This window comes from Mustela nigripes, chromosome 12 (assembly GCF_022355385.1).
Source record: "Mustela nigripes isolate SB6536 chromosome 12, MUSNIG.SB6536, whole genome shotgun sequence".
Lineage (NCBI taxonomy): Eukaryota > Metazoa > Chordata > Mammalia > Carnivora > Mustelidae > Mustela > Mustela nigripes.
Window position 1 is genome coordinate 48,951,356 of NC_081568.1, and position 16,415 is coordinate 48,967,770.

The 16,415-nt window shown below is 40.2% G+C and overlaps 1 protein-coding gene across 9 annotated transcripts in view; it reads right to left on the reverse strand.

The window, feature by feature from the left end:
• The window catches only part of EBF1 (EBF transcription factor 1), a 385,140-nt gene that overhangs the window by 123,096 nt on the left and 245,629 nt on the right, over window positions 1-16,415 (reverse strand). For 5 of the 9 annotated variants that reach the window (XM_059417268.1, XM_059417263.1, XM_059417266.1 and 2 more), the window contains exon 8: window positions 2,370-2,511. In XM_059417268.1, coding sequence (XP_059273251.1) covers window positions 2,370-2,511 — 142 coding nt within the window. The remainder of the gene's footprint in view (window positions 1-2,369; window positions 2,512-16,415) is intronic. The other 4 variants (XM_059417271.1, XM_059417265.1, XM_059417269.1 and 1 more) reach the window with 1 other exon arrangement.

Below are 16,415 nucleotides of genomic sequence, written 5' to 3' on the forward strand. Positions count from 1 at the left end.
TGCCTCTAAAACTTAGAATAATATGATATCCCACTTGAAATATTAATATGTACATGTAGAAGCAAGACTATTTTTGAGTTGGGAGGAAGCCTAGAGGCCTTTTGGTCTGGAGATCTCAAACTGTTAGCCCATGGCTGTCTTCTTCCTAAGTACGTTTCCCCCTTCAGAGGGTTTAAAAGTTGTGTAATTAGTTACCAACAATTAAAAATTAGGAGTTTTAATTCTTGCCAAACTAGAACATCTGTCCCCAGGGGTTCTCAGTCGCTTTGTTCTCCACTGTCTAGGGCTGCAGGAGGACAGAACGCATACTTGCCCTTCTTCTGCAGTTTCCATCCAGCCTACTTCCCCTATGTATATGACCTGCCCCCACTCAAGCCACACTCTTTCTTTTTTTTTTTAATCCCCCTACAGATCATCACCTTCATTTTACCAAGAAGAAGACAAAGGATCCCCAAAGGTAAGATGACCTGTCCAAGGTGACATAAAGGCCAGAGGTGAAACTAAGAAACTGAATTTAGGTTTCCTGGCTCATACATCAAGATTCTTTCCTCCACATTATAATTCAAAATAATGTTCCTGACCTCTACGCTCTAAAGGTGTCCTTCTGGCAGGTGGTTTCTGTTGGTTTGTGCTGTTTTTGTTTTTTCTTTTTTCCTGGTCGAGATTATTTGCATGACGTCATGTGGTCCATCACTGCCTTCCCAAAGGCAGGAATGGGAGTTGGCTGTGTCTGCATTTGGAGCCCATTTTGGAACTGTGAACCCATGACTGGTAGATTTCAAACTGACAGTTAAGTCTGTCTTTGGACAAGACAGTAACCATTGTAACTAACCAAGCCACAGTGGAAAACAAGACTTCAGTTTTTAAACCACAGCTTTCCAAATTGTGCTCACTGAGTATGTACCTAGTTTTTCTTCCTCCTTTCCCCTAAATACTTCTAGTAATACAATGCCTTAAGTGACTCCAAGGGTATTAAAAAGGCAACATTACTGTAAAATGAGGATCAGAATAATTTTAAGTACAGGAATGGAACGAGGAATGTAATCACGAGCAGGTGTTTTAAATGGCCTCCTGCAAAAAAGTAATATCCATCCATCTCAGCACTAATGAAACCATAAAGAAGCAGCTTTTGAAAGATGATGGTTTACTTTAAAAAGACTGTAAAACTGGATGTGGTGAAGGATCCCTTCTTAGAGTGTTACATCTGGTTAATTAATAAAAAGTACAGTTTGTTTATTCCTTAAGTGCAGAAAAATCAGGCAAAAATAATGATAGTGGTGTGTTTATTAAATTAGAATGCTGGCAGGGAAGGGAGTTTTCTACCTTATGAATTATGTCATGGACAGCTCATGGCCCTTGGAAAAAATCAGGCAATCGGGTGGTAATTTGTACAGTAGTGTTTTTAAAAGAATCCTGCTGATGTAGCAAACTGGAAAGTGAAGTGGGGAAATGGGTCTAGAGTTTAATTTGGAGGAGATAAGAGAAAGTCCAGAATGGTGACTGGTATCCAGTATAGTCTCAATCATTGTTTCTTGGATGGATGGCTGGATGGATGGACTAATGGAAGATGAATAGATGGATGGATGGACAGATGGATGGACAGATGGATGAATCAAGGGATGGATGGACAAATGGAAGGATGTATACATTTTATATACACGTAGTACAGAAACATTCAGATGTACATTCAATCTGGCCTGTGGCTCCTTTGAGTGCCATTCACTTTCCTTGATTCAAATTTTTATCCGGTTTCCTCCAGTCCTCTCAAAGATACCACTAATCAGCCAAAAATTCAAGACAAATGTGAAATCTCCCCCAACAAAACCCACCCATAGTGAGCAGGCTCTATCACATGGTGATGAGGGGAACATCATGCACAAGGTACAGGAGAGATATTTAGTTTGGGCTTCATCTTAACAAATGCCTCTGACCTAGACGTTGGACTTTATCTCCAAATGAAGTTCAATATGAAGTTACAGAAATACACCAGTGGCATTGTAAAGAGGATAGAGTTCATTATACAACCAAGTCAGCTGTAAACTCAAAATGTACCACAATATTTGTTACCCTGCTCTGTCCCTCCTTTATTTTTCAGTCAAGCTGCAGTTTGAAGTAAAGTGGTCCAGGTCTCCCTCCCTCTCTCAACCAGAAGGAAAGAAGCATCAACCATTTCCAGGATAGAGAGATGTGCAACAAGAAAGGGTGGGCCTCAAAGGTATCTTCCTGTCTTTAAATATTTGCTTTCAGCATCGTTTCAACCGAACATTGGAAATCGGAAACAGTAGGAAATGTGGTGGAGTTGGAAGAAAGAAACCAAATAGATTCACAGTTAAAGTAGCAATGCCAACCAATGAAAATGATTTGCCTACCATGTTCCAGATAAGAGGGCGTACCTTCCGAGGGGTCAAGCCTCCGAGCCCTCCGCCCATGCTTAGAGTTATTATGGACAAACATATTATCAGAGACTGCCAGGACATGGCCATCCACATTGACTGTCGTAGACACCACGACCTGGAGACAGAAGAGAGAAATGAATGAACATTTTAATATAAAAGCATGGAGGGTAATAAACTCAAGTTAAATAAATAACAGCTGGGAGCTGAAGAAAATTGCACAGCTATTTCACATAATAACTGGTGCTTATGCTGTACAAGTCTAACAAGAGGAGCTATTGATGAGTGGGTCTTTGGCATGGAACGCTTTTGATGCAGTTTTAAGTAAAATTGCACAGTTTATAGTTATACAGCAGAAGGTACACTGTTAACCATAATTTTAACAAGAGGATCTTTATTAGCATATTTTTTTACACAACAGTGGTTGTGTTTCACCTAAATTACCCTTCAGTTTAGACACTGAAACAGATATCACAGTTGATCATGCAAATAAAAATCTTTTGAATCTTTAAAATATTTCCTCCTCCCACCCCCTTCCCCCACCCCTCTCACCCCCCCACCCCCCACTGTGTCAGGGTTAAGAGGACAGAGAAATGAAAAAAAGAGGTTTCAGTGAGAGCTAGGAGGCAGCTTTCTCTCCCGGGTGCCTTTTTGGGGTTTCTTGTACTTTTCTCTTCCCATATTACCTCAATGAATCAGACCAAACTTCCCTCCCCCTGGCCTCACCACCATCACCACTACTAACCAGACCACTCCCTCCCCAAAAGATCCCTGCTGATTAAGGGTCTTAGCTCTGTTTCACAGACAAACAACAACAATAACAACAACAAAACAAAAAAAAAAAAAAAAAAAAGAAGAAGAAGAAGAAGAAATGGGGTGGCTCGGTATAATTCAGATACACTGGCCATCTCATAAACCCACTCTGAGCCTAGTTTGCCAGAAGGGACACGGGCAGAGGTGTTTTCTCAGAGAACTCTGACTAAAACAATGAGAAGAAATGACCTACACTTCTCCTTATATTAAATGGGGGAGAGGATTAAAACTGAAACCCACAGAGATATGTTTATTCATGCGACCTCTTACAACCAAATATAATAATTGTCTGTAATTGCAGCCTCAGCTCCCACCTCGTGCTTTGACACGGGAAACAGCAATCAGCCAGCTCCCGTTTAATCCACCTATTATGTTGACTAATTAACTTTCCTCGACAGTTTATTTCTTCCTCCATTATCAGCCCCTGTCAGCCGCAAGCACCCTGCAGCAGAGGGGAGACCTCAGGCTCTTTGATTGATCACCGATAGATTGACATGCAGATTAATTTAATTAGAATCACCTCACTTGAGAAATGAAAGACAAAGGCAAGAGGGCTAATAGATCTGCTCTCATAATGAGGCAAGCCTCCAGAGCCAAAGCTGAGGATTTCTGATTTATTTTGCTCAATTCCCCAGTTGCTTGGAAAGACTCTCGCTTTAATTGTTCTTGGTTTTGAGAGGCATTAGCCTCTGAAGAGGTGAAACGCTTTACAAGGATTGGCACATACTGAGGCCCCAGTTTCTGAGGAAGCCTTTTCTCCGACTTCGAGTCTTGTGCAACGCCTCAGTTTCGTCCCCTGAGTTGGGCAGAGGGCAAGATGCTGGGCCTTGCCCTGTGCTTGCAAACTGTCAGCCCTGCCTTGGCAAAGGGCCCTCCTCAGTAGCCTCCCACCCCCCACCAACGTCAGCCATACTGAAAAGTTCTACCGTCGACATCTTTGATCTAAACCCATTAGGCCAAAACATGGCGGAGTTCCTTTCTTGCGGCCACAAAGATGGTATAGAACTCCAGCCTGTGAAGCTCTGCTCCCAGTTCTATCGTGGGGTTGATTTCATTTGATCTGATCCCATTTGACTTGATCTAGTTATTAGTTTTTGTTTGTTTTCTTCCTTGCCCTCTCTTACATAGACCTGAGACCCTGCTTTTTAAATGGAGCCTCTACAGTCTTTCAGACCTGGATGCAGAAGTCGGGGAACTCTGGAAACTACACACTTGGTCATCCCACCCTGGGGTCTCCCAGGGATGAGTGCAGGGCAAGGCTTCTATGGGGTCCTTCCTAAGGGTCCTCTCTCAAGGTCTTTTCCATGACTCCCAGCCAGACCTGGAGCCTCCCCTGATTTTATTTTTTAAATCTATTTTATTAAAATACAAAGTAAACAACTGAGAGTCCATTCTGGGACTCGGGTGTTTGCCTCAACCATTGTGAAAACCAAAATCCCAACTAGGGCAAGTCATTGACGGAAGGACTCAGTACATTTGAAGTAGCAGTTTGCAAAGTGGTTTTTCTCTTTCTTCATGATTGACCAACCAGATCTGACACAGCCTGAAGGTTCTGTGTATGCCTCATCAATTGTAGGTTAATTTAAAAGGAGGGGGAAGAGAAGAAAACGGTCCATTCTTTTATTTTCAAAAAGTATTATGTACCAATACAGAGTCCATATTATTTAAGGCAACAGAAACTCACTTTTCTTTTTAGTTAGGGAGGTGGGACATTGACAATTATATAACAAAGCTGGGTCTTTCAAAGAATTTTTGATTTACTACGAGACCACAATTGAGTGGTCACTGGAGTCGTTAGCAGAAGAAACTATAAAAGGAATCCCAAACGGTATCTGTTTCCAGTGTCAGGAAATGCAGAAAGTTGTTATTCTAGATGTCTGTCTTAAGAGGAAAAAAAAGCAATGGCAATTCTCCATGCACCTGTAAGATGAAATGCTACAGGCTTACGTTTAAAATACTCAGTATTTTTTAAAGATATTGTCATCTGATTCCTACATTGAACAAAAATCACAAAAGCAGTTAAGTTAAAAAAAAAATTACATCCTATGTATTTTTTTCTTGACAAAAAAAGGATCACCAAGACCACATGTGTGATAGAATCATTTCATTGAAAGTTCCCTTAAAATTGGAGAAAGATAAAACAGAATCCTTGTGTCTTTAATTTCTAGAAAATAAACACCTAATGTTCCTCACAGAAACTCATGACTAAACATTTTAACTTCCCTCTCTTCCAAATAATTTCTCTCATTCCAATTTGGAAATGATCAAGATACATTTAAATGAAACATATGCTGAAATTAATCCACAGAGCAACTTGTAAATTTTTTAAAAATCTAACTGTGAGATGCAAAGGGGGCACTGAAGTGTCCTTTAAAAATAGGCCCATAGAGGGAAGGAAAAGGGCCTTTACAGTTTAACACAAGATTAATGAGGTGCTGACACATTCATGCAGCAAGGGGACAGACAGGCCTGCCAAATCTTCAACCTTCCCAAATTTTGTCAACAAAACACAGCTTGAATTTGGGACAGGTAAACATGGAAAATGATTTTACATTTGGACTCAACACTTCCCTCTCTAACCCCTTCCTCACTCTCCTGCCCTGGGAAAGAGATGAAGGGAATATGAGGAACAGGTATACTTAGAATTTTATGATATCTGTTAAATTAAATCTTTACTCTTAAGAATTGTACAGTCCAATATAGGAACCACACATGTAGTTATTTAAATTTAAACTAACTAAAGTAAAGTTTTAAATTCCATTGTTCCTGAGTCTCCATAGCCACATTTCAAGTGATTAGTAGCCACATGTGTCTAGAGACTGCTATATTGGACAGGGCAGCACAGAACATTTTCCTCATTCTAGAGTGCTCTACTGGACAGTGCTGCTGTAGAATGGTTTGGAAATAAATGGCTCAAAGTGATTCAGGAGGATGTCCAAATGATATCTCCTGAAATAGGTATTAGTGTAAGTGGACATGTTTAAGGTTATATACAAGTATTTTTGATGACTATATTTTTTATAGAATTATTCTATTTAAGACATAGCTTTCTAATATAGCAGTCCATAGGTATGTCGATGAACATGCAGTGTGTTCCATGATACCTTCTATCTAGGTCCAGCCCTCCAAGTGAGGGCATTCAGCATGAGAGGATTAAAAAAACAAACAAACAAACAAAAACACAGAAGAGAAGTCTGCAGGTATCCATGAACTTTGGAGATTGTACACTAACATTTTCAGTTTCTTGCCTCATCTCAGTAATTCAGAATGTTCTGTTTTATCCTAGACCTAGCTATCCCTAAAGGTTGGTTTTTTTTTTTTTTTTTTTTTACAATTTTACCCCTCTACCTATTTAGGATTAGAAACAATTCAACACAAAATTGATGATTCTTGACACCCAAGCTTTCCTAGCTGATTTGACTTTGACCAGGTTAACTTGACCTTTAGCCACCGAGCTCCTGCCTCTCAAGTGGAAATACTAACAACAGTGCCTGGTTGTGTGAGGCTTACATTACTGAAAGTGGCCAGCAGGGTTCCTGGCTCAAACTGAGCACTCAACAAATGTTAGTAGCAGTAGTAGTATAGCTGTTACTTTGTTGGTGATACTGACCAAAAGGTTCAAGTTAATGTATTGGGCTAATCATCTGAAGCCATAAAGAGGACCCTGTATAAACTGTTATTTTAAATAAAAGGATACAAAAATTATCCCTAATATGTTCACTGCTTTATCAGTCTAACAAAGAGATTGCATAATTCTAAAGACTTTTGTGCTCACCATATGTCACTATGTAATTTAGGCCTCATGTAAATTGTAAATTTCACTGGTTTATATAATTTTCCTTTCTAGAACTCAGTGACAGATTTTTTGAAAAAAATCTACAAATTAGACATCTTATCAATACAGTCTTGTTTTCCCAATATTTCATATGAATGAAGGACTCTCTGAGAGTTTTGTTATTGGTTAGTATTTCCTGCTACCATTCTTCAAGCTGTCCCTCTTTTCTTCATATCAGGCAAGAGACCTTGTATGTCCCCAATATCTAAATTATCTAAGATTCATGACCCATAATCTCTGTCTCATGAGCATATTCTCAAAAAGACAAAAGCAGCTAAATTCAGTCATGAGTGCAAAATCCCATTAACAAAAGTAGCAGCTCATGTAGAAGAAGGGGTTATGACAAAAGCAACCGAAAGAGTTAAAATCTGTAGTTTTAGGGGTACCTGGGTGGCTCAGTGGGTTAAAGCCTCTGCCTTCAACTTGGGTCATGATCCCAGGGTCCTGGGATCGAGCCCCATATCGGGCTCTCTGCTCGGTGAGGAGCCCGCTTCCCCCTCTGTCTCTCTGCCTGCCTCTCTGCCTACTTGTGATCTCTGTCTGTCAAATAAATAAATAAAACCTTTAAAAGAAATAAAAAATAAAAAATAAGAAAATAAAATCTGTATTTTTAAACATTTCTATAACAAATCTGGAATTAAGAAGAAGATTAGACCACAAAAATGATTGCAATGTTTAGATTTAGAATATTTTAGTAGTAAGTATCTCCCTCCAAGAAATAACTACTTTAACAACTTAATTTTGAATGGATATAAAATTATAAACTTGGTCTTCAAAGCTAATATATGGTAACTCAGTGTAAGGAAACTGGTGCTAAAGTTGGTCTGTTACATGACTTTCTCACCTCTGGGTTTAACGTATTCTATGTCCGCATTAATTCAGGACCCCTAATATAAGGCATTAAATGCACTGGCTTGGAGTACACGAAATAGAAAGGCAGTGAGTGACATTCCATGGAATAATAGTCAGCAATAAAAAGAAACAAACTATTGATACACCTGGATGAATTTCAAGAGAATTATGCTGAGTGAAAAAAGCCAGTACCAAAATATTACATCTTGCATGTATGGGCTTATTCCCTACCCTCTTCCCCACCAAATTTACATGTTAAATACCTCATCCCTAGTACCTCACGATGGGCCTGTCTTTGGAGACAGGGCCTTTAAAGACATGATTAGATTAAAATAAGGCTCTTAGAGTGGGCCCTAATCCAATCTGATCCATGTCCTAAGAAGAAGAAATTTGGCCAAGCAGAGAAACACCAGAGTGTATGCGTGAAGATGAAAGACCATGTGAGGACACAGCAAGAAGGTGGCTATCTATAAGCCAAGCAGAGAGGCCTCAGAGGAAACCAACTCTACTGATGCCTTGATCTTGGATTTCCAGCCTCCAAGCCTGTGAGAAAATATATTTCCATTTTTAAGCCACTCAGTCTGTGATGCTTTGTTATGGAAGTCATGGAAAAGTCATACACGGAGTAATTCCATTTACTTGACATTCCTGAAATTTAAAAATTGGGGGAATAGAGAATGGATTAGCACTTGCCAAGGGTTCGGGACAGAGGGAATGTGGATATGGCTACTACGAAAAAATGACAGGAAGGATCCCTGTGATGATGGCGATGCCCGATATTGTCACTGTGGTGATAGATACATAGACCTACGCATGATAAAACCTTACAAAACTAAAAACATATACCTATGTAAATGACTATAAGCAAAACTAGAGGAATTTGAATAAGGTGGAAGATTTATCAATGTTCAAATCCAGCATGATTATTGTATAATACTATGTAACATTGTACTATAGTTTTGCAATCCATTACTATTGGGGTACTGGGCAAACGGTGCACAGGGTCACTCAGTATTATTTCATACAACTACATATGAATCTACAATTATATCAATAAAAAGTTTAACTACATAAAAGGTCTCATTAATTAAGATGCCCTTCCATAGGTGAAGGGACATACAAACTGATAATCCACAGAAAGGAATATTATACAGCAATAAAAAGAAATGAGTTATCAAACCATGAAAAGACATGCAGTTTTAAATGCATAGTGCTGAATGAAAGAAGCCAATCTGGAAAGGCTATAAGCCGTATGATTCCCACTGTGCAACATTCTGGAAAAGGTAAAACTATGGAGGTAGTAAAAAGATTTGCCAGGAGTTTGCCAGGGGGAGGGAGGGAAAAACAGGTGAGGCACAGGGGCAGGGAAGCCATTCTATCCGATACTGTAATGGTGAGGACATAACACCATGCATTTGTCCAAACCCACAGAATACAAAACATACAAATGAATCCTAGTATAAACTATAAACTTTATACTGTGTTATCAAAACTGTATCAATATGGCACATTACTCTAATAAGTATATCAAACGCATGCAACATATTAATAATAGGGAAAATGGGGGAAAGGATTGAGGGTTTCTATGAGAACTCGTTTATACTTCCTCCTCATTTTTCTGTAAACCTAAAACTGCTTTACAAAATAAAGTCTTTATGTCATCAAATTTCTGCCCTCCCCCCTACACAGGGGTGTTCTACCATATTCTCTACCCTGTCTGCTGAGCCATTCTTTACAGACTCCTTGAACATTACAGTCAAAAGCCTAAGAAATCAGCCAACCTAGTAGCTTCCAACTAAGAGTTTTCAAATGTAGTAATAGGAACAACACAGCAGAGTGGGAACCCTAAATTTGTCCTTAGGAAGGCTGCATTCTAAAGCAGTCAGTTTCCTTTGTCGCTATAGGATGAGATCCTCTACCTGGAAACACTGGTTAACTCCTGTCTGTGAGAAGCCCTGAACTGATGGATTCACATGACTCTGAATTTTTAAAACAGTGTGTGATTCTTAATAACCGTCAACCGGGGGGCGCCTGGGTGGCTCAGTGGGTTAAAGCCTCTGCCTTCTGCTCAGGTCATGATCCCAGGGTCCTGGGATGGAGCCCGCATCAGGCTCTCTGCTTCACGAGACCCTGCTTCCTCTTCTCTCTCTGCCTGCCTCTCTGCCTACTTGTGATCTCTGTCTGTTAAATAAATAAATAAAATCTTTAAAAATAAATAAATAAATAAACGACATCAGGATCAAAAAATACGTCATCACATGGGATTCAGAAAAGAAAATGATAAAAAGAAGTCCTCAGTAGTCATGACACTGCAAATGGGTCTAACACCTCTCTTTGAGGCTTGGAAAACTGAGGCCCAAGAGATTTAAAAGCATCCTCAAGGTCATAGGACAAATTAAGAGCAGAGGTAAGCCTGGAGGGAAACTTTCAGACTCTAGGTCCAGTTCTCACCCACCGCGGCCTCTGGCCTCTCCACACAAATGCTACAAGTTGTGGCTGAAGTCTGTTCTCCCCTGACTCTGCTGGTGTCTCCCAGGACATAGAGCTGGGATGTATATGACTGACTACACTCTAAGTATTATATACATAAAAATGTCTGCCGCAGTTAGGAGTCAGGTCTTCATTAACTTTGTCCTTTAAAATATCCTTGACTGATACGGAATGAGATAGTCTCTGAAAACTGCCTGATTGCTAGTTTCTATCTGGTTGAAAGATCCCAAATAAGTCATTAAAAATTATGGAGGACGCATGAACCTACAGGATGTAACAGAATGGAACTTGGAGAGAAAGGGAGAGAGTGACGGAATTAAATCCACTCTGTAAGGCTCAAGGCAAAAAGATCTCTTTTCTTAACAGTAAGACAAAAGCGGACACTTCTCAATGCTCAGATATGTATGCTAAACTCATTCAGATCTTTGGAAACTAAACTCAGCTTCTGTTTCCTGAACTGTGACACATGCTCAACATAAAAGCTCATCAGTGACCTGAACCTTGGTCCTCCCTCTGTGGATCAGGAAACCTTTGATGACTCTAGATGGTGTCACTGGTATTTAATGGGTACTCTCCGTGTATGTGTTCCCACTGGCTATTTTAAGTAGCAGCGAGCCAAAACATACAGAATTGCCATGTCTGCTCTCTACCAATGAGACCATCACACATGGATGAGAAAACTGGGAGGAAAAAAAAGCATATTAGTCAACAGCTCAGATTCTAGGGTCAGAGAGTCCTGAGTTTGAACTCCAACTACATCACTTACCAGTTTGTAGCCTTAGATAAGTCAATAGATCAGAGGAAAGAGTTGTGAGCCTATTATAGTCCCGGCATTATTCTAAGGAGAGGCAGCAATGAACAAGACAGATAAATTGTTTGTCCACCAAGAACTGAGCACTTATCAGAGGCAAAAAGGGGTTTTCAGACAGTGATTAAGCAATGAAAGCAAATTTCTGAATGTGAAAAGTTCCAAGAAGAGAATAAGATGGGGATGGAGTGATACCTAGGTGGGAGCTATGTTTGACTCGGTGATTAAGGCAGGCATCTCTGAGGAGGTGATGTTTTTAGCTGAAATCTAAGTAAAAGAAGTAGCCGGTTATTCAATGAAGCCGCAGAAGAGTTTCCGAAGCCAGAATAGCAAGTGCAAAGATCCTGAAGCAGAAATGAGTTTGGTGTATCCGAGGAAGAGAAATGAAAGAAATTAAGAGAGGCCAATGCACTTGTTTGGAGGAAAGTAAACAAGGGAATGAGCAGTGGAAAAATAAGATTATCCATGCAAAACACTTTGTACGGTGTCTCATATGTAATAAAAGCTCAGGAAGTTATAACTTAAAAAGTGAAAGAATATCTTTTGTTGGTAAGTCTCACTAAGTAGAGGCATCCCCAGAAGCAATATCCACTGGCAACCCTGATCTACACCAAACACTTTTAAACATCTATCCTTTCACGTATTTTACATTTCTTCAATAGCGACTGTACTTAATGTAGAAATTTATTTCCTCGAAATGCAGAGCCACCAGTCATCAAATCGCGTTCATAAGGATTCCTTCTCAGTGATGCATATTTTCTGCCAAAGCCCAGCATAAGGCTCATGCCAAGACACATATTTGCCCAACAAGCCATAATGGTTTAATATATCAGGTTGAAAATCCACCATTTGTATTTACCATGTTATGCGAATTAATCCTGTATTCTGAAACTATCATTAGAGCTGCTTTCAGTATAATTAATCAGCCTGCTGCATCTTGAAATTATTCTGTATGAAGAGAGTGATTGCAGCTTGGGTCCCTAGCATTCTGTTGGTAAAGAATTTAATTGCAAGATGTGCTGTTTGTCAAAACAATGTAACGGGAGTGGGGGGTGGTAAGGGACAGTGGAGAGAAATAAAAAGGATACAAATATTTCTTTCTTTATTTAAGTGCTTTTAAAAGCAGACTGAAACTGCAGAGGTAGGACATGTATTTTAAGAATTGTCTGATGATCTCTTATAATATATTGATTCAGAGCCTCTGTAGGCTTTTGAATAAATAACAAGGATTCTCCAAAATTTATAGAATTCACCAAAAACAAGAGCAGAGAGTTGCCTTTTACTGTCACTTCCTGGGCCATCATTTTTAAAAGAACACATCTTTGGTGGGGATTTGGGATGGTAACCTGGTGGTTTCTCCTCGTATTTCCTTTCCCCACTCCAAGTGACTAGAAAGTGAAGGAAGATTGTTTGTCTCCTCCAATAAACGCGAGATAAGCATGAATTTGGAGCTGGCAGTTTCTCTCCGCTCAGAAGACTCTGCGGGCGCTTCTCAGGATGGTTTATTCGTACCCTTTGGCTCAGAGCTTAAATATCACCTCCTCAAAAGTTTTCCCTGGTCACCCACTTTAAATTAGGCTCCTACCCCCATCCCACATGTGTTCTCTCTTATATTATTAATATTCTTTATAGTAATAATGAAAAGTTTTGATGATTTGTAATTACTCATCTGTACACATCGTAGCAGCTGGTGGCATCTCTTACCCGCACATCCGTGTTCTGTCCCGTGTGGGCCGTACAAATAGACATTTGCAGGTTGCTCTGTGGTTATACATGGCCAGGGGACACACTACTAGCCCATAGAATATGGACATGTTTGACAAGGGTCACTTCTAAGAGCGGGTTTTTAAGAAGTTCATGAGTCCCCTCTATATAGTCTTTGCCCTTCAGTTGGATGGACAGACAACAAGGCTCTAGGGGATGGCAGAGACACAAAACAAAAGGAGTCCCGGTCCCCAAGTCACTTTATGTATGAGACCTGTTCACCCACCAAGAACACCTGCCTTGTACCTTGATGTGTACAAGAAATGACCTGTGGTGTGGGAGCCATTAGATTCTTTGTTCTATGTATTATAGCAGCTAGTATTATCCTAACAAATAGACCTCAACTAGAATAGGAGCTTCATTAGGACAAACACCCTGTCTTTATTGTTCCTGGCAATGTGTTTACCACTTGCCATGTCAATAAATTCTACTGAGTGCATGCGCACATGAATGAAGGAGTATATCTTAATTTTACACTCATCCACAGTCATGCATCTAACATTTATACATGAATATAGATTTGTAGCCTACGGACAAATATTTGTTGAAGAGATAAGATGAATTTGGAAATGTATACCTTACTTCACAGTCCACAGTCATCTGGCGTGATGACAGCTTGTACCCGATGCATGTTCCCTCCCTCGCCATCCTCATTCTGCCAGCCCCAACAAGGAAAGCTATTGATAAGGATTTAAATCTTCACCTGGAATTGTCTAGCTCCTGTCAGTTAAAAGCCAGACCCAAGACATGGTTTTAATACAGTCCTTCGACATTAGCATCTTTTTAGTGTCAAGATGAAGAAACAGGCTCATTTAGTCACAGTGAATTTCTCCCTGTCATGAGCTGCTTCCATCCCAGCTTACCCCCCCTCTCCTTCTTCCTCCTCACTTCCTCAAACCCACCAGGACTGAATGAAGCTTGTATCTACTGTTGTCTTTAAGCAAGTTTGTTACCCTAGCCACAGCCTGGGGATTTCAAAAGAAAACATCCATCATAAGTTAAGAAGAAGGAGGGGGAAAAAAAAAAAAGACTATACCAGATTTTCTACAAGGTTTATTCCATAATGCCTTAAAGTATGGACACAGCCGAGCTCTGCGGAAAGTGATTAATTTCTTGAAAACGCTAAGGTCACACTAATTGACATGACCTGTGTAATTAAGTAGTCTCTGTTTACACAGCAGAAGCTCAGCCGCTGTGAGGCTGAGTTTGCTTGACAGAATGTCTTTACATGTCAAGAGATCAACAACCTTTCTTATGTCCTCCTCAGTCACCTACACAGGCCCCTGATTGCTGTTCAGAGGAGACACGCTCTGGCGTGGCTGTATGAAGTTCGGGGTGGCCTGGTGAGCATACAAAATGAGATGAGAGAAAAACGGCAGCCACGCGTGTTGGAGAGAGCTCACTTAATAGTCAGGAGAGCACGTTTTCGATCAGATGTCATGTTTCTAGGTCTTAGGTTTTCAATATAACTGAGAAAAGCCACATTGAGATGTCAAGGATAGACCAGAGTTTTCTGATGCCAAAAAGACACTTTCTTATTCCTCCTTAAAGGCGGTCACAACAGAAAACCTACTTCTTACTGGGGTACTATGAGAGGAATGATGGAAATTGTGTGTCTTCTTCACAGGTAACCTTCAACCAGTGTCTCTACGACACATTGCTTTCAGCCAGGGGAGCTGCAGGGGAGCCTAATTTCCCCCTTCTTGGGCAAGTCCTAAAATTTGGGAACTTCCATATGGTTTCTTCTAGAGTTCTCTGAGATATCAGAGGTCACTTTACTCATGCTTCATCTATATGATGGGTCTTTCTTGCTCTGGAGAAGGGACCCAGGCCTCCATAGGTTAAGTAAACCTAGAGCCATCTTCTGAGTTAACAGCTTCTTTATCTAAGGTTCATACAAGCAAAAAAATGGCCAACACTGTAGCTCTGCTCAGAAACAATGCTCATGTTCTTTTACTTCCATGCAACTCCATTCTGCCTGACGAACTTTGGTGGCATTCCAATAGTCCTCAGGCAGATAGTAGCTTCAGGCTTGTTATAGGGCAAACACCTCTCCATGGCTTTCCTGAGGTTCTAGCACATATTCATGGAGAGCCACTCTGACTCTCAGATGTTGAGAGACCTCCTTATTTTCTCGGCAATAAGTGTCCCCCTACAGATTCTGGTCAGCTGTTTTAGTGTTCCACATTAGGTAACATCTGAGCCAGATGGTTGGGTTGAATCATTGCCTCTTCACTACCTAGTAGATGTGTGACTTTGAGCAAATTGCTTAATTCCTCTAAGCCTCAGTTTATCATGTGTAAAGTTACATTTTATAAATATAATATTTGTACACTCCTAACAGGGACATTGTGAAGATAAAATGATAATTCATATAAAATACTTAGCATGATATCTCTCACATAATAAGTACCTAATAAATATTGGCTTCATCATTATCACCATCATGGCCAATGTCCACAGATGTATGTCAAGGCACATGTATGGGCACATATATACACCTATGTGGAACACATTGAATGTAGACACAGATATAAACAGTCATCTCCCCAGCCCTAACATAAATGGAAATAGACCAAGATAGGGAACACGGAAAGAGAAGGCAAATTCTGATGGAAGCACAAAAAAAGAAAAGAAAGGTGATGACAATGGACTTTGGGGTTCAGTGAGTTGAAGTTCCTGGAAGTTTCCAACTGGCAGCTGGAGAGCTAGGTCTGGATTTGGATGTCAGGTCTCAGGGAACCTGACTCAGGAGTTCTGAGTGTCCAAACAGTGGTTAATATGCTGAGAATGAAGGAGATAGTTAAGAGATTCCTACAAAGTGGGAAAAGATCTGGATCTCAAAAGAAAACTTAGGGAATTTCAATATATACAGGAGAGAAAACAAATAGCATCCCTTTAAGGAGGCTGAGAATGAGTGAATGTTGTTGTGGAATCCAAGGAAAAGATGGGCTCAAGAAGGATGGGATGGCTACCAGCATGAGATGATGCAGAGAAACATACAGGACCATAATATTAATGAAAAAACACCACTGGGAAAACAAAGAAAGGTTTGGTAAGGATATTTGAGGTGCTGTTTTAACTCATTCCTCAACTGCATAAACATCCACATGCCTACATGCATAAAACCATGTGCTAATTGTGGAAAAATTATAATTAATTAAATGTGTACCAAAAAAAAAACACACACACAAAAAAACAAAAAACCCTGAGTTAATGTTCTTTCTGCCATAGGCTCCCTCTATCCTCTCCCAGAAAGTGATGACGGGGTGATGGGGACAAATCTGCTTAAATCTGAGATCCAGTAAGGAATTTGTCCTTGCTGATGGACAGAGCTCTTCTTCAACTCAAAAATTAGCTCTGTAGTGGCCAAGGTTGCTGCCCCTATTTAGAGAAGTCTACCTACTTTAGGATGGTTGGAGACTCACAAGGAAGAACACATGTATTTGAAGGACATATG